This window comes from Petaurus breviceps, unplaced genomic scaffold (genome assembly GCF_028583685.1).
Source record: "Petaurus breviceps papuanus isolate PSGF00001 unplaced genomic scaffold, PetGlider_PUasm1.0 184, whole genome shotgun sequence".
NCBI lineage: Eukaryota > Metazoa > Chordata > Mammalia > Diprotodontia > Petauridae > Petaurus > Petaurus breviceps.
The window spans coordinates 2807909-2831564 of NW_027185793.1; the positions used below are offsets into that span (position 1 = coordinate 2807909).

At 35.6% G+C, this 23656-nt stretch overlaps 1 protein-coding gene across 1 annotated transcript in view; it reads right to left on the reverse strand.

Moving 5' to 3' along the window:
* Positions 1–23656, reverse strand: part of LOC138161242 (solute carrier organic anion transporter family member 4C1-like) — a 139622-nt gene that overhangs the window by 62398 nt on the left and 53568 nt on the right. The window contains exons 6-9 of the mRNA XM_069088055.1: positions 22850–22965; positions 12290–12434; positions 11102–11297; positions 3352–3505 (exon numbers count right to left, since the gene is read on the reverse strand). Of these exons, the coding sequence (XP_068944156.1) occupies positions 3352–3505; positions 11102–11297; positions 12290–12434; positions 22850–22965 (611 nt within the window). The remainder of the gene's footprint in view (positions 1–3351; positions 3506–11101; positions 11298–12289; positions 12435–22849; positions 22966–23656) is intronic.

Consider the following 23656-nt stretch of genomic DNA (forward strand, 5'->3'; position numbering starts at 1 on the left):
GGGGGGGAAGATGTGCTGCAAAAAGTTTGAGAAGTTGAAACAACCACTATGGAAAATGGGATGAGAAAATCCATTTGAGGGGAAGAAAAGGATTGCATTGATAAACTACTACAGCACAGTTGAGATTAGATCACTGTAACAGCAAGCACCCTAGCATACCCAGGATAGCTGCTAGTACAGGTTCTTTGATCTGCTTTGCTAAAAGAAAGCAACTTTAAAGGGGTCAATAATCTTTAATGAAATATATGTATATATATATATTTTTTTTTTCACTTAGTTTAGGAAAGAAAGCCAGCACCCTGAACTTCAGAAAATACAAAAGAAATTACAGACAAAAAATACAGACAGAGGAAATAACACAGTTCAACAGACCAACAGACAGGGCTTCCAGCTGTCTGACCATTACATACATACATAGTTAGTTACCAAAGAGAGAAGCACCAACATCCGGGTTTTCAAAGCCAGGGGACTCAATGGTTACCTAGAATCTCATCTGGTCAAATCACACAACTCTTCCCATAAGTGAGCCCCAATGCAAAACTTCACCTCAGAGTACATATACTGTTCTTCAGGGTCAGGGGACATTGCAAACTTTGTGACCCACTGCCTAATTACAAAGTGACAAAAGTTGTTGGCCTTCCTGAAAAACAAGCCTCACCCCAATCAAGCCCTTCCTATTGGGTTCTACTTGAGGGGAAGGGAAGATCTTAAAATTCCCTAGGCCTATTAAGGGACAGGGAAGATCTTCAAATTCCCTTACCATTACAATCACATACTTTGTAGTTGATCAAGTCAACCAGATTGTGTGACTTCTTGTAGTTCTGTTTAGTAGGATGTGAGCAGGAGCATATGCAGATGGTGGGCATAATTCAATATTTGAGTTTGTCAAAGCATGAGTGGTAACAGAATGAGGAGCAGAGGTAGGAGATAGAGTTATGAAAATTAAAGAGGGGGGGGAAGAGGTGCAGCGTGGAGAATATTTAAAAGATAGTCAGGAAATAAAATGAGGCCTTGCTGGAGCAGACCTATCTTAACATAGGGGTTATCAGTGTGACCACAGGATGGCAGTTCTAGAAATGAGAGTTAAGCCCTCCAAGGCACGGTCTGTGGTCTGAGCAGCAAGGTGTCTAGAAAGGAGATGACGAAGGAGTAAAGTAACTGACATAACAAGGAGAAGCGCAACTACTGTCAGAGTAAGGGAAAGAGAGATAACGAGATGTTTTGAAATGAAGAGAATGGGATAATTAGAAATCCAAATGGACTCAATTTTTATCAGTAAAGTAAGAGGTAAGGGCCTCTGCTGAGTGAGGTGAAAGAAGAGGATTGTGGGAGGCTTGAGAAGAAAAGATAACATTCTGTATAGTTTTTGTGGTTTGAGAGAAAATCAATTAGAGAACAATAACAGGATTCCTTTGCAACTGTAAGGGCCCAGTTGAAGTTAAATCACATGAATTTATAATACATCTAGTCAGTATAGTTTTGTGCAGCCATATGAGGGGGGACAGAGAAGGCATATGGTAGGAGGAATACAGGGATGAAGTTTGACAATGATGAATGGCAACAGAACAAGGGGTTGAGAATTGAGAGCAAAGGACTAGAGTAGGCCTACCTAACTACAGGGTCAAGATGAGAGATGGAGGAAAATAAAGTTGGAGTAGGGGCAATGGCCTGAGAATATGCTGAGGGGTGGGAGAAATTGGAAATATCAATGAGTAATTATCTATTTGGTGCATCACAACCTGGTTCTCTATCCTGGATCCTCTTCTGTCCTGTCCTGTCCTGTCCTTTCCTTTCTTCTTCCTTTCTCGTCTCTTCTTTATACTCTCTCAATGATCTCATCAGTTTCCATGAGTTCAATCATTTCAGTGCAGATGACTCCCAGTCCTAAACATGGACTCTCTATTTCTCTCCTAACTTGAGATCCACAGTAACAATTGTCTGCTTGAATATCTCTACTTGGATATACTATAGATATTTGAAAACCAACATTTCCCAAATAAAATTAATCTCTATGCCCCATCCACATTCTCTTCAACTAATGTCTCCTCTAAACCTCTTTATTTCTGTTGAGAGCACTTAACTTTCAAGTCACCCTACTTTAGCAACCTCATAATTATCCTTGACTTTCTGCTCTGCTTTACTTCCTATATGTAATCATTTATCTGGACTTCTCAGTTCTGCTTTCTCAAGACCCCTCACAACTATCCCTTTTTTTCTAGTCACATAGCCAATATCCAGGTTCATTTCCTTATATCTTGCCTGAGCTACTATAACTATCTTCTAAATCTTCCTTCAGTCTCTCCCATCTCCAAACTATTCTCCATTCAGCTGCCAAAATAATTTTTCTAAGGCAGATGCCTGATAATGTCACTTCCCTGCTTAAAAATTTTCAGTGTATCCAGATAGACTTTAAATGTAAGGCTATGGAGACTGTATTATATATATATATCTTAGAGACATAGGGAATCACTTCATATATCCAATTTGTTGTCAAGTTTTGTTATATTTTGCTTTACACCTCTCATATTATCCCTTTATCTCAACTCACACAGTTACTACCCTGTTATAAGCCATCATGATCTTTTAAGTAGGTGACTGCAATAGCCTTCTAATTGATCTCCCTGTCTCAAATCTGTCCCTATTCCAATCTGTCCTCCATTCAGAAATCAAAGTGATTTTCCTAGGTGACCATATCACCCCTCTTACACCCCCCCAGTAAAACCCAGTGGATCCATATTATCTATAGTATCAAACATAAATTTCTCTCCCATGCCTGTAGTTCTCTCTCATAATCTCCATCTTTTGGCTTCCCTGGCTTCCTTCAAGTCTCGGCTAAAATCCCACCTCCTACAAAAAGCTTTACTTCATGTCATTTAACCCTAGTATCTGGTATCCTTCTATTGATTATCTCCAATTTATCCACTATATCTTGTAATTGTTTGCATGTATTCTTCCCCATTAGACTGTGAACTCCTTGAGAACAGGGGCTGTCTTCTGACTTTCTTTGTATTCTCAGTGCTTAGCACAGTGCCTGGTACATAATAAATGCATGTAGACTGACTAATTGCTGTTAATTTTCCTAGGTTAAAGTGCTGAAAACCTGGTCAGAGGAAAATAACCCCATTTTGACAACCTACTCCTGCATTACTACTCTCAACTTGTTGCTCTATAATATGGTTTTGGTAAAACTATGTAACGACAAAGATATGCTTCTAAAGAGAAGAAAGGTAAATTAAAAAAAATCTAATCAAAATAGATGTCCACATAAATATGTAGATTCCAAGCACTAGAAATATCCTGAAAAGATAGGTTCCTCACTGATGCTGAAGAAATATTTTAAAAATGAATTACCTTTTGATGTTCTATTGTATTTGAAGACGTACAACCTGCAATGCAGGGAGAGAAATACTGGAGACTGTCTCTTCCACAGACAGGATAATAAAATGAGCGAGAGCAATTACACACCAAATTACAAGGGGCTGTGATGTTTCCTATGCTTTCTGCTCTGTAAGAAACAAATTGAATCTCTGTTTTATAAGTTAATGGTCACTTTAAAATGTAGGTGTCCATCTAAAAATGAGATCACTACAGAACAGTCATGCTTAGAGTTCATATAGTTTACTGTATGGATTTCTATTAATAAGCTTGACATTACTTTAAAGAAAAAAAATTTGCTTACATTTTATTTATTGGATATATAAAATATGTTTATTAATAAAGATGGTTGCACAATCAGGCTGTAGCATATGGTATAGTAAAAAAGTCACTGGCTCTGGAGTTAGAGAACCTGAGTTCAAATTTTATCTCTCACAATTCACTATATAACTCTGGCAAAGCCATTTAACGTCTCTGTACTTTAGTTGCTTTAATTATAAAGTAAGAGTTAGGATTAGAGGGCCTCTTAGGTAACTCTTGATTTTCAATCTGTCATTCTCTGATTGAATTTTTGATCAATCAATCAGGAAGAATTTATTAAGCATCTACTATGTCCCAGGCACTGTGCTAGATAATAGGGATGGAAAGACAAAAGGGAAATAGCCTGTGAATTGAAGGAAATTATATTCTAATGGAGGTGATAACATGTAAGCTGTCTAGGAATACATAAGATAGATAAAAGGAAACCTTGAGGGGACAGTTACTAGTAATGCAGTATATGTAGAAGGAGGAAGCAGTCTTAAAAATGAGATATTTCCAGAGGTAGAAAGGTATTCCAGGCATAATGGGCAGTCATTGCCAAGTAGAAATGGGAGTCCAAGTACTATGATTTAGGAAGAGTAAAAAAGCCAATATTTCTGGAATTACTTTATGGAACTAGAAAAAAAAACAATTCATTTGGAGGAATCAAAGGTCAAGAATCTCAAGAAAATTAATGAAAAAAATTGGAAGGAAAGGCACTTGGTAGTACCAAATCTGACACTATCCTACAAAGTTATAATAACGAAAACAATTTTGTGCCGGGTAAGAAATAGATGGGTTGGTCAGTGGAACAAATTAGGCCCACAATATGCAGAATCTACAGAAACAAAAAAGCACAATAGCTTAGAGTTTTCTATTCCTATATATTTGCTATTCCCCCAGATACCAGGTACTGGAACAAGAACTCACCATTGGGAAAACTGGAAAGCAGTCTGGCACAAATTAGGTATAACCCATCAGCTCTCTATGCATATTAATAGACAAGCTTCACATGAGTTCATGACTTAGATAAAAGGTGACATCATAAACAAATTAGAAGTGCAAGGAAGAAATAACCTGTCATATCTATGAATTAGGAAAAGTTCATGACCAGTCAGGAAATAGAGAGGACTATGAAAGGTAAAATGGAAAATTTTTGATTATATAAAGAATAAAACAAGAGGCAGAGATAGAAAGAGAAATCCTATTAAAAATAACTATAGGACATGCAAAATATTTAGTAATATAATTATCAAGTCATACTTAGGGATTGTATGAATCCAACTACAAAACATTTTGAATAGATACAGATCTAAATACTTGTAGGAATATTAGTTACTTATGGATAGGTTGGGCCAATATATCAAAATGACAACACCCCTAAACTAACTTACTTATTCAGCGCCAGGCCAATCAAGATACTAATGGATTAATAGTTACAAACATTTCATAAGATAGACTACAAATAGATATATGAGATTCAAACATAAAAGGTGATATCACAAGCAAATTAGAGGAGGAAGAAAGAAATTACTTTTACAAAAATAGATTTTGTCAAAACCTTTTCAACACCCATTTATATGATAGTCTGGTTTAAATTATTTAAGATATTACTATTGCTTATTTAGTTTTGGTCTTTCTTGCACTGAACTAACCAGGTTTAAATTATTTAAGATATAATTGTGGCTTATTCAGTTTCAGACTTTCTTGTATTGAACTAATCCTGCAGTTCTGGTATAAATCCAATCTGGTCATAGTGTATAATCTTTCTTATATGTTGATAGAGACTGAGTTCACAACCAAACAAGAGATGGAGACATTCACAGAAGAGCAAATCGACAATTTTGGTAATGTAAAATTAAAAAGGTTTTGTACAACCAAAACCAATACAGTTAAAATTAGAAAGGAAGCAAGAAACTGGGGAAAAAAATCTTCACAGCATGTTTCTCCAATAATGGTATCATATCTAAGATATATAAGAAATTATTCCAATATATAAGAATGAGAACTATTCCTCATCTGATAAATGGTTCAAGCATGTTAATAGTCTTCAATTGAAGAAATAGAAGCTATCGGTAACCATATTAAAAATATTTCAGGAGCAGCTAGGCAGTGCAGTGAATAGAGCACTGGCCCTGGAGTCAGGAGGACCTGAGTTCTAACCTGGCCTCAGACACTTAACACTTACTGTGTGACCTTGGGCAAGTCACTTAACCCCAATTGCCTTGCCTTCCCCCCTCCAAAAAAGAGAAAAAATATTTCAGATAACTAATAATTGCAGAATTGCAAATTAAAACAATTAAGATGTTTCACTTCACCACTTGTCAGACTGGCAAAGGTGACAAAAGAGGAAAATGACAATTTTGGAGGAGCTACAGGAAACAGGCTCAATAATGTGATGTTGGTGGAGCTGCAATTTGGAAATATGCCCCCAAAGTTACTAAACTAAGTACACCAATTGACCCAACTAGTAGGACTATATCCCAAGAGATTAAAGAAATATAATAGTATTTATAGAAGCTTTTCTTGTGGTGGCAAAGAACTACAAACTAAAGGAGTGCCCATCTACTGGGGAACAGCTAAACAAATTATGGTGTATGAATGTAATGGAATAGTACTATGCCCTAAGAAATGACAAAATGAAGAATTTTAGAAGAAACTAGGAATGCCACTATGAACTGATGCAGAATGAAGTCAGAAGAACTAGGGCAACAATCTATATAAAAACAATTATATTATAAAGAAAAATAAAATTTGAAATCTTTAGGACTCTGACTAATGCAATAATAAACCATGAATCCAAAGGATTAAAGATGAAGCATGCTATCCACTTTGTTAGAAAAGTGATGGATTAAAAAATGAAGAATGATGGAAATTTGTTTTACTTGACTATGCATTATTTACGTGGGTTTTCTTTTTCTTTTTACTGTTCAGCTGGGGAAGAAGAAGTGTGAAGAAAAGAAAATTAATGTTTAATTGGAAAAAAACAACTAATTTTTTTCAGGAATTGCAGCATTCAATTATTTTTTTTCTGTGTGTGTATGTGTGTGTGACACCTCACGCGTGTGTCTGCAAGTGTCTATATGCCAATCCCCTCTTTCTCATGGAAACTTTGGTTTCATCCAATTCCCTCTGTATGCATACCTTTGTGGGTATTACTGTATTGTGTGAACAACACTTAGGAGTTCTTAGAACTAATTTCTGAATATAAATTAAATATCTGGTTGAGTAATTTCCCATTATTGATGAACAATTTGTTGATGTGTTTTGAAGTTAACATTTCTCCAAAGTACCACAGAAGCACAGAATCACAGAATTTCAGAGTTAGAAGAGACTTCCAATTCACTCTAAACCTGAAAACCAACTAAAGAAAGTAGTTACCTAGTCTGACCTGTACCTGAAAAATAAAATCCTCTATTACATACCTGACCAAGTAGATGTCCAGTTTTACTTGAAGACTTCCCATCAAGGGAATTCATTACTTCCCAATGCAGTCCATTCCACTGTGGGGTAGGTCTAATTGTTAAGAATCTTTTTCTTAAAATCAAGACTAAATTTCTTCTTTACAACTTCCAATGTTTTATGGAACAGAAGTCCTGCCCTCTGAGGCCAAGAACCAGTCTAATCTCTTTTCTTTCAAGTGCCTGAAGACAATTATCACATACCACAATATCTTATCTTCTCCAGATTAAACATCATCATTTTTTTTTCAACAAATTCTTATGACTATGAAAGTCTTTTACCTTTTACCAGGCCTCCTGAGCCAAGAGACTTCAGGGGGTCCATTGGAAAAAAATTACATCTTTATTTTCCCTGTTAACTGTAACTCAGCATTTCCTTTGAATATGAATTTAAAATTTGATTATGACTTTTTATTATGAATTTTAAAAATTATTCTTTGATGATCATAGGTTTCACCCTTCTGTCAGTGGGGACAATGAAAAACAAAAATGATTAATAATCCTTGCTCAGATCTAATGGTCTTTTTTCAATCCTTATCCTTGACTTTATTTTTTTTGCAGCTGTTGGCACTATTGACTACCCTCTTCTCTTTGAAACTTTCTTATTTCTAGGTTTCCATAACACTCATCTATCCTGGTTCTTTTCCTACTCATCCAAGTCATGTCCTCCCACTAACCAAGGGTATCCTCCACTGGTGGCTCTGTCCTTGGCCCTCTTCTCTTCTTTCTGTATATATTTCACTTGGTGAGCTCATCAGCTTCCACTGTTTCAGTGATAATTTCTAAGCTGATGATTTTCAGATCTACTCAGTTAAGCTCTAATTTCTTTCCTGACCTCCAGGCTTGCATCTCCAATCACCTATTAGACATCTCAAACTGGCTGTCCTGTTGACATCTTAGACTCAGCATATCTAAAATGGAATTCATCATCTTTCCTCTCAAGCCCTTCCCTCTTCCTAACTTTCCTGCTACTGTCAATGGTCCACCGTCTTCCCAGTCATTTAAATTAGGAACAGAGGTATCATACTCTACTTTTCACTCTCTCACCACCATCCTTACTTGCAATATCTAGCCTTTTGCCATATCCTGTCAATTTTACCCTGGTAATATCACTCACATACTCCACTTCTCTCCTCTGACACTGCCACCACCCTGGTGTAGGTCTTTGTCCCCTCATGAGTGGACTACTGCAATAGCCTGTAGAGACCACTACCTGGTCTCCCTGCTTCACTTCATCCCCTCATACTTGGTCTAATGCCCAAACTTCTGGTTTGTCTCCTAGTCTTACATCCCCCACTCAAGTTCATTCTCCACTTGGATGTCAAATTAATCTTTCTAAAGCACAGGTCAGATGATATTACCTACCCCTATTCAACAAATACCAGAGGCTTCCTATGACCTCTAAGAGAAAATATATAAAGACTCTCTTTGGAATTCAAAGCCTTTCATAACCTCATCCTCTCTGAGCACCAGTCTTCTTACACCATTACTCCCTGATCCCCTATGCCCTGTGATCTGGTGACACCGGCCTTCCTGCTGCCTCTCAAACAAGACAATCCCTGGACTCTGGGCATTTTCATTGACTATTCTCCCTGTCTAGAATACTCTCTCTCTCCTCACATCTACATCCTAGATGCTCTGACTTCCTTCAAGTTCAAGCTAAAATTCCATCTTCTATGGGACCCTTTCCTGATTTCTCCTTAAATGCTAGTACTTCCCCTCTGTTATCTCCAATTTGTCCTGTACATATCTTATTTACACAAGGTTGTTTGCACGTTGTCTCCCCCATGATATATTAGAGTCCATGCTCCTTGAAAGGAGGAACTGTCTTTTGCCTTTCTTTGTATGCCCATCATTTAGAATGGGACCAGGCACATAACAGGGGCTTAATAAATGCATACTGACTGTCTGCTCTAGGGGCTTTCCAGTTTATCACTGTCCTTCCTAAAATACAGCCCTCTGAATAAATACAATATCCTACATGTGGTGTGACCAGGGCAGAGTACATAAGGACTCTTACCTCACATCCCTGGTTTCTATGCCTTTTTAAATGCAGGCAGTGACCATACTGACTTTCTTCCCTACCCTAATCATTTGACTAAAACCCCCAGACTTTTTTTTTCCAAACACCCTACTATCTAGTAAGACCTTCCTCATCTTGCAAGGTTGATTGTCTGAACTGAAATATAAGGTTTTATATATGTATATATATATATCCCTATATTGGCATTTATTCTCTATAATAAGATAAAGATACATTTTAGACTATCAAGAATTCTGAACAGTGGGAGAATATTCCAAGCTTGTAGGTAAATGTTCTATGGAAAGTATATATACTATAGCCTTTGAAGAAGGCGGTGAATTTCATGCCTCCAAATAAATTTCTTGTTGGTTGCTTAAGGAAATCCAAATTTTATATTATATTCCATTATGGGATAATTAATTAATGATTAAATGTCAGCTTGTTTTTATAGTAGTCAGGTATTCCTCCAAGGTTTCTATCATTTGCAAATTGTATAACCATTCTACATATGACTGTTATTGAGAGGACAATCTCCTGGAGGAGATGAGAAGGCATGAATTCAAGGGAATAAGAAAAAACACTGGCCTTTGAGAAAGGTCACATTTTCCTCGGAGAATGGGGTAAAGGAAAGTACAAAAGAGTTTTGAGGTATACAAAAGGGAAAAGAAGGAACTCAGGATAAATGTCCCCTATTTTCATAGTTAAATATGAGACAAGGCCCTCTGCTGAAGGGGTAATATAGGATATTTTAGGTACTTGAGAGAACTTTCTGAACAGCTGCTATGGGAACTACAATAGAAAGTAAATTAGGGAAGAATAAAAGGACTGCCACACAGGAATGAGACTAGAGAACTTCCACTAAGACAAAGTTTGGTCGGCCCAATTATATGACTTTCCTCAGCACAGGTGAAGAGGGTGGAGAAACGGGATGGTAGTGGTCACCAAGGAATGGATTTGAGCAAGTAGAAGAGAGGGTTAAGGAATTCAAGATGTGAAGACAGGCTATAACTGTGGACCAGCTAACTTTAGAACCAAATTTGGGAAGGAAGCAAAGACCAGGGTATGGTGCCATGGTCTGAAAGAGCACTGAATCATGAAGAGACTAGCAGTTATGAGAATGATGAATTAGTGTAGAAAGAATGAAAAACAAGGACAAATAGGAAGTTTGGGTTAGAAATAATTTCAGAATTTTTTTATCATTGAAGCAGAATATTTATAGGTGAGTATGAGATCAAAAATAAAAATTCCTGAATACAAATAAGATGGGATAAAGGCATAGATTATGAGAGTTGAGGCAGCTGGGTGGTACAATGGATAGAGCACTGAACCTGGAGTCTTGAAGTCTTGAGTTCAAATATGCCGTCAGATACTTACTAGCTCTATGACCTGTGAAAGTCACTTAATTTCAGTTACTCATCTTCAGTTTCCCTTATCTATAAAATGGAGATAATAATACCACCTATCTCCCTGAGTTGCTGTGAGGACAAAATGAGATATCTGTAAAGCACTTTACAAACTTTAAAGCTCTATTATTAGCTATTATTATTATTGAGGGAGCTAATGGGTTGGAAGGATGGGATGTCACCTAAGTCCCCAAGTATCAAAGGCAGGGAAGACAGCACTAATACAATTTTTTCTTCTCCAAATTTTTATTGCACAATTAGTAAGCACAAAATTTAAATTTCTATGTTTGCTATAATTACTATAATCATTTTTAATATCCTCCACATCTTAACAAATATTAGATTTCTTTACATGATTTTAAGCTCCTTGAAAGTAGCAATCATATCTTATAATTTATAAACCCATATAATGTTTCATATAGTACTGAACACACATACTGAACACATTTACTTGGTAAATACTTGATAACTATGATTAATAAACATGTTTTTGAACTATGATGTTCAAATATTTAAAAAAGATATTAAGATATATTTACCCTTTATATGGTTGAAAAACTCCAGCAAATGCCTCATTTGGACATTTCATAAAAATTAAAGTCATAGTCAGCAAAAAAGATGCTGTAGATGAAAGTACTGCAAATTTCATAGCTTCTTTACAAGACATTTTGAATTTGGAAACAATAACACCACCCAAAATCTGCCCAAGTGCTGCTCCTGGTATTAAAACAATTCCTAAAAAGAAAAAAAGCCCAACAGTTATAATATGAATGAGACACAATCAATCATAGAACAATTCAAAATGATATTCTGAAAAAAGCAAATCACCTACTCAACTAGTTAGCAGTGGCTAATCTTTCTCTTTCCCAAAAAAGACAAGCAAAAGAGTTGAGGAAATGGAAGAAAAAAAGAAGAAAGGGGTGAAAGAGAAAAAGAAAGAAGAAAAAGGAAAATGAAATGTGGGTAAGAGAAAAGTAAAAGCCAAGAGAAATTAGAAAAGGAAGGAGATTTTCTTAAAGGTAATTCTGGAAAGAAGAGGATTCTAGATGCTCCCTTCTGCTAAATTATCTCTCTTAAAGGACCATCTATCAAAAGCCCAAATACACAGAAACATCAAATAATCTGTCACTGCTAGGCAGAAGTTATGAAATTTAGAAAGAAAGAAAAACTTCAATTTGTTCCAAAGATATTAAAACTTAATGAAATGGATATCAGTTACCTCATCTCTAAAAATGAGAGGCTTAAACTATGACCTCTAGGGTTCTTTCTTACTCCCAAGTTCTTATTATTAAATATTTAGCTTTAGTAATTGGCTCCAATTTTTTTTTCCAATTCAGACTTGTGATTTCATTGTTATGAAGAAGGGAAATTCCCCTTATCAAAGCAGATCAGCATCTACCATGCAATTTAATAGTCTACAAGAACTCTCTGAGAGTTCAAGTGATTTGCGAAGGGGTCACCCGGCCAATGTGTATCAAAAGTGAGACTTGAACCCAGATCTTCCCTATCCAAAGGCCTAAATTGAACTCTATCTCCATACCATGTTGCCTCTCCATTTCTGTTATATAGAACATTTTCTTTTATACACTTAGAAATTTTGACAAGGGCCACATTAAAATTTGTATAAACTAAAGGTTTTATCAATAAAGATATTTAAGAATAGCTTGTGTTTTTAGGATAAAGGAAAATCTAATGATGAACTAATATAATGGGGGAGGAAACTCTACCTCCAAGGGTAGCTGCATAGCTAGATGACTTTCCAAACTGGTTTTCTATATATTTAGGTAAAAAGGTAGCAAATCCAGTAGTAATCAAGGCTTCTGTGGTAGTAGATATAACTAAACACATAAAGGCAGGATTCTTCAGCAAAATCTGTAAGTAAAGTGTTTCAAGTTAGTAATTGATTATATTTTTAATTATATATATAAAACTAATGATTATATTTCATTAAAAGGATAATTTAACAATTAGAAAAGACACTTTTCAGCCGTCACATGTTAAAACTGCACATTTCCCTAACTTTTAAGGCATACATAGTAAATTTAAAAAGAAACCACTGATAAATAATATAAAGGCAGGTGGCATAATACTGGATTGGACAAGGAGTCAGGAAGTCCTGGGTTTGAACACTGCCTCAGACACTTACTACTTATATGATCCAGGACAAGTCATTTAATCTCTCTAGACCTCACCAACCTCAATGATAAAATGAGGAAGATAGATTCAATGACTTCCAGGGTCCCTTCCAGCATAAAATCTATAACCCTATTAATATGAAAAAGGTATTAGCACATGTTTGACATGCTTTTTTGGTGTTCATAATACCACTGTTGTTTGGGTGCTATGTGTCAGGTAGATGAGATAAAGAAAAGGTGGGCAAAGTATTAAAAAGAACTCAAAATACACATTGACAAAGTATTATAAAGAAATAGTCCATTGACTCAATTGTACTACATGAGGAGGTAAGACATTTTAAATTATTATATTAACTGTTCATATGCAAATGTACACAATATTTAAAAATAGCATGTTCCTTTATGTGGGTTAATTTTTCCATAATTATTGCTAACATTATTAACTGCCTTAACAATTACTTATTTATGGGGCGGCTAGGTGGCGCAGTGAGTAAAAGAACTGGCCTGGAGTTGGGAGGACTTGAGTTCGGTTCTGGCTTCAGACACTTAACACAAAAAAACTAGCCGTGTAACCTTAGGCAAGTTACTTAACCCCAATTACCCTCCAAAAAAGGGAAAAAAATAATAAAAATAATAAAAAAACAACAATTACTTACTTTTCTTCCTCCAATAGAAAATATGGCCTCCCTTCACAGTCTTGACTCAACTCATCTATATATTCTTCTCAACCTTTGAATCTCTTTCCCCCCTGCTCTACTAAAGTCATCACAGCCAAATATTTTTAAAAATCAATTAATTTTTAGTTTTCAACATTTGCTTTTATAAGATTTTGAGTTCAAAATCCCTTTCCTCCACTCACCCTTCCCCAAGAATGCATGTAATCTGATACTGGCTATACATGTATGATCATATTAAACATATTTCCACTTAGTCATGCTATGAAAGAAGAATCAGAACAAAAGGGAAAAACCATGAGAAAGAAAAAAACCAAAAAACCAGCAACAACAAAAAGGAAAACAGTATGCTTTCAGTAGTAAGTTACTACTGTTGTTGCTATTTCTGGTTCCTTTTCTTCTAAGGACTCCCTGCCATGTCTGATAACCTGTGCCTATTCTGGCATTTATATCACCCAGAATTACAAGAATTACAAATTGTAATTGTAATTACAGAATTACAAATACTCTTTTGGCACATTGATGATGAGGGTCTCCAGGTCCTCATAAAATTTTTCTCTGAGCTCATGTGGAAGCATATGCACTGATGATGGTGGCATGGCACTTTTCTGCAAGTGGCAATCACAAAGTCACGAATCTGTCCTTCACTTCTTTTGGGAGGCAGACAAACTTGCTGACTAAATTAGTTTCGATTGAAAAACGTACTCCAGCTTCATGATACTCCACATCACAGTGATCATACCAGAAAAATGTTAACCAGTTCTGACTTTGGTAAGCTGGCTTTCATTTGCCAGTCTTATTTCACTCAGGGCTGCTATTTGGATATGATACCTGCTGAGTCCACTCACAACAAGAGCTATTCATCTTTCAGGTCTACTGGATTTTATGCTGTTCATAAGTATGTGCACATTCCATGTACCAATGGTGAGTAGAATTATCTTTGCAAAAGTTTTTGTACATTTTTTGGTGTTTTTTGCTCACAGAGTGGGATCCTTGCCTGTCATGGTAAGTATGCCAGGGTTGGGTGAAGCAGAAAAATTTTAGGGCACCTTTTCTAGCCTCTTACTCATGCCAGGAAGTGAGCAGTATGATCCTTAAAAAAAGGCCATTCAGATCCCTGGGAGCTGCTGAATCCCAGTGAGAACATTCCTCTTTGGCCTGAGCTTCCTCTTGACAGCATCGTAACTACAGCTCCTACTGTATCCATATCTGATGCCTTGTCACCTGCCTGTTGCCACAATACCTGGAGGTAGTTAAAAATGGTAAAATGGTATGGGGTGATGTTTTCTGACTCATACATAAATTGGATTCAAGTGAGGCAGAGTTATATGAAGTTGTTGGCTTCACTTTCACTTCCAGAGTAATCAAAGTCCAGTGGCAAGATAAAAGTCAAGATGACCTATGTGATCTTTCCTCAGTCTCCTCTGTTGGATGCTTATCCAGGTTATGCCTACTAAAAGTGGGTGGCCCTCAGGGTTCTGTCCTGAGTCCTCTTCTCTTTTCCCTCTATACTGCTGCACTTGGTGATCTCATCATCTCCCATGGACTCATGGAAGATGCCTAGAGTCCAAGGACCACTAAGGGTTCTATGATTGACAGATTTAGTTTATCCAGCCCTAACTTCTTTCTTGGCTTCCAGTCTTGTATCTTCAAACAACATGGCCAAATCTGGATGTCTCAAGCTCAACCAGGACAAAACTGAATTCTTCCCCTTAAACCTTCCTCTCTTCCAAACTGCTCTATTACTATCAAGGGTGTACCACCACCTACCCTCCCAGTTATTTTAAGTGTCAACTTCAATTCATCACTCTCCTTCAGCTCACAATTCAATTTATTGCCAAATTCTGTTAATTTTTCCATGATTGATTTCCATGATTTCCTTCTCTCCTCTGATATTCTCACCAACCTGGTGCAGGCCCTTATCACCTCAAGGCTAGACTATTACACTCGCCTTTGGTTGGTCTCCTTTTCTCAGGTATTTCCCTACTCCAATCCATCCTCCACTCAGAGGTAAAAGACCTCCTAAAAAGATTCTCCTAAAGGACAGGTCTGTCTAACCATGTCACCCTCTTCTGCAATAACCTCCAGTACCTCTTTGTCATTTTCAGGAGCAAATAGAATATTCTTTATTTGGCATTCAAAGTCCTTCAAAATCTGGCTCCCTTCAACTTTTCCAGACATCCTATACCTTACCTCCACATAAATCATATTTCTATGTTCCTTGTATATTGCAAACTACTTTGCTTTTGTTTTCTTCATTTTGCTACCTTATTCAGTTTTAAAGGTGAATATATTACATTCACTTTCGTAATCATTATTGTTAATTTTATTTTCTCTCCATCAAATCTTGTTAAAATTGCCTTTCCCCCTTTCCATTCTTTGGTGACAGGGGATTTCTTAAACTTTTTCTGCAGTTTTAAATGTATGGTATTACATTCTCCATCCAAATTCACAGACCTTTTGATATCCATCCATAGAATCCTCAGGGGTCCTTGGACTCTAGGTTAAGAATCCCCATTTTAGCAGGGAAAGGACAGAAATTAATACTAGGTACTTGCAGCTTTTTTGCTTGCTTGGCTTAGAACAGTCTGATCCCAGTTGCATTTGTTTCTCTTCTTCTCTCAGCCTAGACCAAAATCTATGTGCCTTAGCTATAGGATAGAGCAATAAATTCCTTCAAGAGCCTTACTTTATAGTGGGCTCAGATCAGAATTTTGTAGGTAACTATTTTTCATTAGCACCTCTCCTTGGTTTTGACTCCATGGAACATCATACTCTCTGGTGCCCCTCCCCACATCCACTCTCTTCCTTTTTCACAGATAGTCTAGCACAGGTATGGGGAAGCTGAGGCCTCGAGGCTACATGTGGCCCTCTAGGTCCTCAAGTGTAGCCCTTTGACTGAATCCAAACTTCACAGAACAAATCCCCTTAGTAAAAGATTTTCTTCTGTAAAACTTAGATTCAGGCAAAAGGTCATACCCTAGGACCTAGAAGACCACATGTGGCCTCAAGGCTCAGGTTTACCACCCCTGAAGCACTATTCTGAACAGAGTTCCTTCAGATACGATTTGCTTCTTTCTTGCTACATAAAGTACTTTTTTCCCTTTTTAACCTCAGAGCTTTCGAGTTTAATAATCACATTTCTGAGTGGGTTAAAAGAATGGTTTCCTCTCTCGTTGTCCTGTGAATTTTATTGATCTGCTTTTTGCCCTTACTTTTGAATTCTTTTAGTCAATTCTTTAAAAAAAATTCTTGAAATGTGGAATTTAGGAGTTTTTGTTTGTATTTCTTCATATTCTAGGAGGCCAAGGTCCTGGTCAGTTGTTTGTGAAAGTATACATAACATGTCTTTCCCACCTCTCATATTTCTTCTTATAAGTATTACTAAATTTTAAAATTATATTTTTCTGCCTTTTTCCAGCATGTTTACTTCTTTGAAGTTTTTCTAGGTTTTTCCCCAAGTCACTGAATTCCCTTCCAAGTTTTTCATTGAGTTTTAATTTCTTCATTTCTTTTATTAGACCCTTCAAGTACCTTGAACTTTCTGTGGACATATCATTATCTTTTCTGAGATTCTAGTTCTACTGATGAATTATTTTCTTCTCTTTGAGGTTTTGCTTAGAATTCTCTTACCTCAAAGTACTTAGAAGTTTTTCTTTACTTACTTCCTGTCTTTCTTTTGGTTTTTTTTTTTTCCTGTGCATGAATCTCTACCTGCACAGAGAAAGAAGACTATAGTTTCATCCTTGTTTTGAGGAGGCATAAAGATAAAGGCATAAATAGGTGCTGAGTTGACCTTAGAGTGTTCTTGGTGGGTTTTTACTGTACCTTCTGATAGTCTAAATACACTCCTGTCCCTGAGGCACTGTTATATTTAGTCCAAAGTACAAAATTCAGATAAGGGAGCAGAATGAAAACAAATATTTGGTGCAAAGTGAAAAGCTTAAAGTGCGGTACCCTATTTCACCTCCACCACCACCGACCAGTGGGAAATACCTTGTGGGGGTAAGACATGGACATATTACATAGCATTCCGAGAAGAATAACCAGGATAGGTCTCCTGATCATTCTATGTGAAGATCAGTTGGAGGAATTAATGATATCTGGGGAAAAAATGGAACTCAAAAAGTTAATGATATACACAATCTGAGATATTAAAGACAGAGGAAAGATGACACAGGGAGAGATATGAAAGCTATCTTAAAGCATTTGAAGGACTTTCATGTGGAAGATTTCGACAAATTCTGCTTGGCACAGAGGGCAGAATTAGAGCAAGGGGTAGAAGTTGTGAAATGCATAATTAGTTTTGATTTATTTTTTTTAATTACCAACAATTAAAACTTTACAAAAATGGAATTATTTCAGAATTAAATGGACTTCACTTCACTGGAAGGCTTTGGGAAAAGTCTGGATGACAAAAGTGGTTTTCACAAGTCGCCTTGATGGTAGGAATGTTCTCCCTCCTCACCTTCTCCTCTTCAAATTTTCATCTTCTTTTAAAGTTCAATTAAGGTAACAACTTCTCTGTGAAGCAAGCCTTTGTTGACTAGCCTTGGTTGTTAATTCTCTCTTCCTTTTTAAAATGCCTTGTAGTTACTTACCTATAATATGTTATATTCTTTCAGAGAACTTATACCAACTGGATTTAGCATGGCATACTACACTTATTAAGCACATAGTGTTCAATAAATATTTGTTAATTCATTGAAATGAATAAAAATTCTCTCTCAAGTAGTACAGCTGGCAACCTATCCATGCCTGCTTCTAAATGTATATGATTTTTGTACATATCCTCCTATAAATTTTTCATAAAAGATTTATCCCATACACAATCTTCTCTTGAGTTATTTTTTGTTTGCTTTAATATGTGTGTGTGCACAAGCACACACACATATTACAAAGTTACTTATATAGCATTTGGGCTACACATCACTTTCATCACATAACAAGTCCAACTCCTTTTCTGTTCACACATTTACAGGATTCAATGTTATTCTACTTCTTGTACATGAACCACATTAGGTAATATGCTTCAGTCTATTTATACCACTATGCAGCTCTCCACTACCTTTAGGTTATCCACAATTTTGATTCTTCAAACACTGTAATGTGCCATGACTTAAAGTCATTTAACATTAGCAGCAAAATAGCACTGTTTAAAAAGATGGGTTTTGATGTTAATGAGTAGCTTTGGATTTCATAATTTCCCAAATATACTCCCAGTTATTTTCTTCCTCCTATTCAATTCTGGACCTGGTTCAATTTCTTTCTTCCAATGCCTACACTGTTGGACTAACCGAATAAACTTCCCATCCAGCAGTATGTCAGTCTTCTATAAGGAATCTCCTTTCCACTTGGATACTACACAAGACAATCACTCTCTATTATAGAGGTGAATATCTTTTGTGAGCATTGACCTATTTTTTGCTTCCATTCACTATATGAGAAAGATAAAGATAGAGACTGGGCCTCTGATTTTACTGGTACAAGGATATACCAGATATGGAAACTCTATCAATGCAACTTATATTCTTAGTGTTGATAGAACAAAGTAACTTACCCAGAGTCACACAGCCAGTATGTGTCAAGAGGCAAGATTTGAACCCAGGTCTTCCTAATTCCAAGGATAGCTCATTACCCACTATGCTATGCTGTCTTACTTTTTAGTAGAGTAGTTGCTTTACAAGATTTGCCACAAACTTAATTTCTATAAAGTGTTTATTTCCCTTTTCCCTTCATATAAAACTTTGGGGTTTTGATCACATATCCAAAGGACAAGGCAGGCAGAGGAAATGGTAGTATCGCATAGTTATTTAGCATAATAATGCTACAAATGATTCTTCCTATATTTTGCCACAGAGTATAAAAAGTAGAATTGCCATACTAGGGATGAACTATCAATACTTATTTAATGGTGTCATCTCTTAGAACAGGAAAACCAGAAAAGAAACTATGTAAATGTTGCCATTCATTTGTCTTCTCAGAGCATATACCAAATTAATTTCCTACTCTTCTACTTTTGTTATATAAAGTTGTTACATGAATTGTCTTATGAGGGGATACAGCTACATTCTAATTCTTATATTCAGCTCAATGTGGAACAAATATTCTCTTACTGTTTCTTACTCTTACCTACATTAAAGTTGATGATAATTCAATAATTTGCCACATTATCCAAATATTTGGGAAATGACTTGCTGAAAGATAAAGTCAGACTGGAAAGCTTCTTTTCTTTCAGAGTTCTTTTTAATTTAGGCTTGTAAACATAAATCTATAAAAAGAAACTTCTCATTTTTGCTTTTTTGTGTTGGAAAAATGATTTCATTTCCCATTTAGATTCGTTATCTTAGGCATCCCAAAACCCACAGTTGTTTCTGTAATCTTAGAGCTAATAAGCACTAAGTACTTAATAAAAACATTTTTCATTTATTTTATTCATTTGTTGAATCTATGGTTTGTAGAAGCTTCTAAGTCTAAAGTTCTATAATTTTAATGAAAATTTAAATTTCTTATCTTAGATATAGACCATGGTCTTATGAATCATTTTTCAATGCTTCCATCTTAAACTGGAAGTAATCTTTATAGAACCAACCATAGAAAATATGTGATTATGAAGTAATAATATCACAATTTTAGGAGAAGATTTAAATAAAGTGATGTGTTGCCTTTCCAAATGTATCACCTTGGAAAGCTAAATATGTTTCAATCCAAATTCTACCTTTGCTCATAATATTATTAGAACTGCTTGCAGAGCCTGTATCACATTCTTTCAAATATCCTTAGGTATAGCAAATCTTCATTGCTTAAAAGTAAGTTTCATTTTTTTGAAACAGTCAATAGACATTTGGAGCCATGTCTGGAAATAGAATGAATAATCAAGCTGGGCAATACAATTTGGGGTCTTAAACGAAATGGAAAATTATAATCATCTCACCTCAGAGGAGGAAAGAACTAAACTGCAGAGAAAATATGCTCTTCAGCACTGCCAGAAAAAATAAAATAACTGAGGCAGAGTTAATTAATTTTGCATTGTAAAGAATTTCTTAGGACACTTCAAAATCCCTCTATAATTTCTAGAATTCAGACAAAGTATAGCAAAAGGGGAGTGGTTAATAGCTACTAGATGTTACGGGTCACACAAAATTACATCATAAATTCTGTAAGGTGCTAATGTAAATTAAAGAGGTCACCACCAGGTAGTAAAGTAAAAAGCAAGCAGGGAACTGGATTGTTCAAATGTCACATGCAAGCAACTAGGAACTCGCAGAAATTAGGCATGAATTAAGTTGACCTGAGTAGAGTGAATACAAAGTGAAAAAACCTATAATGAACAAAACAGACAAAGAATGAAAACTAGAATATACAAATCAGAAATAATACTTCGGAGAAACTAGACAGAAGCACAGTTGAAAAGAAGCAGGATTTGCCAATCTACAGAATAAATGTGCAAGTACTAAATAACACTTAGAGCAGAATATTACAAAACCTAAGCATAGAGCACAGAGTTGTGGTGAGGATAAAATGAAATAATCCATGTAAAGCTTTTTGCAAACCTCTAAGTGCTACGTAAATATCGACAATTACTATTGTTACTACAATGGTTGCTTATTCCTAAATGAAATTCAATTTCTTGACCATTAAATGTAAACTTATAGAACTTGTACCCTAGTCATATGGATCCTTTCATTTATATAGAGAGATAACAAGTAAAATAGACAAAAGGTTACAGGTAAGAATTCATAAATTTTATATTGAAGGAACTGCATGTTTTCAATTAAAAAAACAAGATTATGGGTATCTTTATCAAAAATTCCCAAGGGAATTTTCAACCCATAGTTCTTTATGGTACACTAAAGAATATTTTTCATAATTGTCTTTATTTTAATAAGCAGGTTATTTCTATTTATTTGCACACATTTATTTTTTGCTTTGCATTTTTCATAAAAATATACCTGAGATTCATGAATGATAAGATGACTATAACATCAAATTTTTATATTAAAAATTAAAGCAATAAATATACTAATTAAGAGGCTAAGGCTATGACTCTGGCTTAGTCACTTTTCAATTTAAATTAGCAAACATTTGTTAAGTACTTATCACCTATAAAGTAAGAGGTAGGATCACAAAGCAGATGGAAAGCTGGACTTGGACCAGAGTTTGGTTTTGCCTCTGACAAATACTACATGATCCTCAACAGATCACTTAAACCTCTCTTTGTCTCAAACAACTCTCTAAGATAAGTTACAAAAGACTGGCTGGTTCGTGTTGATGAAGGGAGTATCTTTACTAGAATTTTCCCACACTGATGTATTCCAAACTTTAAAAAATACATGCATGGTACTATGCTAAGCAGTAGGGATAAAAAAAAATGATAATCCCTGCTCTCAAGTAGCTTAGGCATATCATGTTCTCATTTCCCTTACTTCATCACTTAAATTCACCTGTGATCCATGTACTATCCATCCCTTGCTCTCACTACGTAACTAACCCACCTCCTCATTTCTCAATCATACATATCCTGAATGATATTCCTCACACCACGTCTTGTGCATAGGCCATCAATAGAAATATGTTGCAGTCTGCTTGCACCCACTATGAATTTCACCAAAGGTTTTTGCCATTGTCATGGAGAATGTCCTGCACAGAGTCAAATGGAAGAGAGATTTTCTAAAGATCAGTGTTTCACAAAGGTATAATCTGAAATACTGAAGTTATTGAAAATAAAAATTCATGAATAATTGTGTTTAATATAAAATGCACTTAGTGTCATATAAATATAATAATCAGAAAATAAATAACATTTGTTTGTTACATGTATGTACTAATATCAAAATATGCCAGATCTTCAATTCACAAATAATTCAACAAAAACTGCTGTTCAGTTTGAAAACTGTACATGCAAGATGCTCCCAACTCTCTTATGGTATTATCAACTTAGATATTTACTGTGCCTTGATTCTTCATGACAAAGAATATTATGATGCTAGAAAAAAAGAATTGAGAATCAGAGCTCTAGATGACAAGGTCCTCCAGGTGATAACTGCTTTTTTTTACACTGAGCTTCAAAACAGTGTCGGACCTCCTCAATAAGAACCACAATGCTTAGAAAAGAAAGGACTGATAATATAAGGTATGAAAAGTTAAAAGGATGAAAAATGCTATTGTCTAGTCTATAACATGGTGTCATAATGCCAGTTCACTGAGGTAGTGTGTATCATTATATATTTTTGGGACAGGAAGAGAAGATAAACAGTGAATCTTCTCTTCCCTTCTTCCTGAATTTTAATAGGCTTAAAAAAGCAATACTTGTATGTTTGTTCTGTATTACTTTTTTTGTTCTACTGTTTCCACATTCATTAATTTCTTATAGTATTAATATTTTATGTTGTATAAAAACTTAAATGCCTCAAAATCCAAGTCAGCATCAAAAGATAAAATATTCTCATTAAATTTATCATAAAAGATGTTACATTACCAGAAGAGATGCTGGTAAATCTTTAAAACTCTTCCCAAATTCTTCATCTTGAAATTTTGTTATATTATCATCCTGATGGGCCTGAGAAACTTTTCCAGCTCGTACTAAAGAGGTGCCTAAAAATGAAAAAAAAAGTTGACATAATAAACAAGTTGGACAACCTTCATGATTTCTACAATTAATATATTTTAAAACAGGGTCTAATTTTTCTACAATAATAAGTCAGTAATATAGAAACCTAAATTATAAAAACAAATAACTAAAATTTATATATCACCATAAGATTTGCAAAGCATTTTACATATATTATCTCATTTGGCTCTCACAACAACCTGAGAGAAATAATTATTAATAACCAACTTGGGGAGATCCAGAGCCATCCCCTTTTTCTAAAGTCCTGATTTTAAAAATTCAGTTTCTTGAAGCATATCACTGATAATGGGAATTTCTTGTTCAGACCCCACTCAGTTGGAGAAGCCATTATGCTCTACTCAGGCTTGGGTGAGGATAAATTCTTTGAATAGGTTGCCAAGCCTGGGGGTAACTTAGAAGTAAATTACATGGGGCTGCTAGGTGGCACAGTGAATAGAACACCGGCCCTGGAGTCAGGAGGACCCTGAGTTCAAATCTGGCCTCAGGCACAACACACACACACACACACACAAACTAGCTGTGTGATCTTGGGCAAGTCACTTAACCCCAACTGTCCTACTTTCCCCCCTCCAAAAAAAAATTAAATTATGTAATCAAAGTTCATTTGAATAGATTCAGCACCTCATTTTAATATTCAATCTCTCATTACTTTTT